This window comes from Charadrius vociferus, unplaced genomic scaffold (assembly GCF_000708025.1).
Source record: "Charadrius vociferus isolate BGI_N301 unplaced genomic scaffold, ASM70802v2 scaffold472, whole genome shotgun sequence".
Lineage (NCBI taxonomy): Eukaryota > Metazoa > Chordata > Aves > Charadriiformes > Charadriidae > Charadrius > Charadrius vociferus.
The window spans coordinates 7779399-7780896 of NW_009647735.1; the positions used below are offsets into that span (position 1 = coordinate 7779399).

The window sequence follows — 1498 nt, forward strand, 5'->3', positions numbered from 1 at the left end:
TCCCCAGAGCAGAGCGCAGCAGAGGGGCACAATCCCCCCTCGCCCTGCTGGCCACGCTGCTGGGGATGCAGCCCGGGGTGTGGGGGCTTTCTGGGCTGTGATCGCACATTGCCGGCTCATGTCAAGCTTTTCATCCACCCACATTTTCATGACCCCCAGTTATGTCTTACAAATGTCAAAATATCTACGCGCTTGCTTTTTTTTGCCTTCCCCACTGCTTTCTGCAAGCGAAGCCGGCGCTGCGGGCAGCAGAGGAGGACAAGCGTGTGTTTGTCTCCCGCAGGTGAGGAGAGCAGCGGGGAGGAGAGCGGCAGCGGCTGCGAGCTCCAGCAGTGCTCCCCGGAGTTCGAGTTCAATGCCACCGAAGTCACTGGGAACTCCAACAAGAGCGATAAGAACGCGAACACTTCTGCTGCCGCCGCCAGGAGCGGTTTATCACACGCAGCCTTGCTCCTTAGCATTTTCTTCTTGGCCATGCAAAGACAATGGAGATAATTGTGCAGCGTAGGGGTGGGGGGGGAACCAACAAAAAAAGACTTTTATTATCAAAGTTAGAAGGCGCCTGCTTTCACTTTTATACCATCTAGGGACTTTGCTTTTTAAGTTAATGGACAACAGTGTACAGTTTTTACTATGTTGCCACTGGTTTTAAGATACTGATTATTATTCTTTTTGTCCCTTGCTATTCTGGGAATAACAGGAACGGGGACCACCAGTCTGTCCCGTTCACCAAGAGTCCATGTTAGAGTGGATAACAAAAATGTATATACAAGCCTGTAGTTAGCTCTGCATTTGTGTCTTTATCACTTTTCTTTTTTTTTTTTTTTTATTTTATTTTACCATATTTCTTACGAAAACAAAAAAAAAAACCACCCACCTTCTTCTCTTGGCCTGTAACAAGTATGTGTTTCTGAAATGAGAAATATCTGTACAGCAGCAGGTTTTATTTATCACGTTATCTTACGGGGAGAAAAAAAAAAAATAATTGCCCAACAAGCAGAAAACATGTTTCATGTAGTTAACTTCCCATTTATCCACATTATGTTAGTTGCCTTATCTGGAAAGAAGTGGAGGTAATTTGTCTTTATTACGCGGTAAAAGGGAAGGTGAAGGCAGAGCGGGTCAGTGTGCCAAGCGCCCCGTTTGCACAGGGCGTTAATGCCGGGAGCAGCTTGTATTTTTTTTTTTTATTATTTTTTTTTAATTTTTAACAGGAGATTTGGTTAAATTGGAAGAGACTACAGAGAATTCCATCTCTGCAGACGCTAAGGAGAGTTGTCATTTGTTCCCCGGGATCTTTGCAATTAGCTGTAACTCCCCTAGGTCAGTTCCCGACGTGCGTCCCCCGTGGGAATAAGGCATTAAACTTGGTCGGTTGGAAGCGACTTGTCTTCTCGCAGATCCAAATGCCAACCTGTGTCTCGTCTGCAAGTTTGTTAGATGAATGCTGGATTAATTTTTTTTTTTTTTTTCAAATTTCTATTTTGTTGTTGTTTTT

General features: G+C 44.7%; 1 protein-coding gene across 1 annotated transcript in view; it reads left to right on the forward strand.

The window, feature by feature from the left end:
* The window catches only part of GPC4 (glypican 4), a 39896-nt gene extending 38782 nt beyond the window's left edge, over positions 1–1114 (forward strand). Inside the window, exon 8 of the mRNA XM_009881721.1 lies at positions 284–1114. Within this exon, the coding sequence (XP_009880023.1) occupies positions 284–495 (212 nt within the window). The 3' untranslated portion in view covers positions 496–1114. The remainder of the gene's footprint in view (positions 1–283) is intronic.
* The last annotated feature ends 384 nt before the right edge of the window (positions 1115–1498 follow it).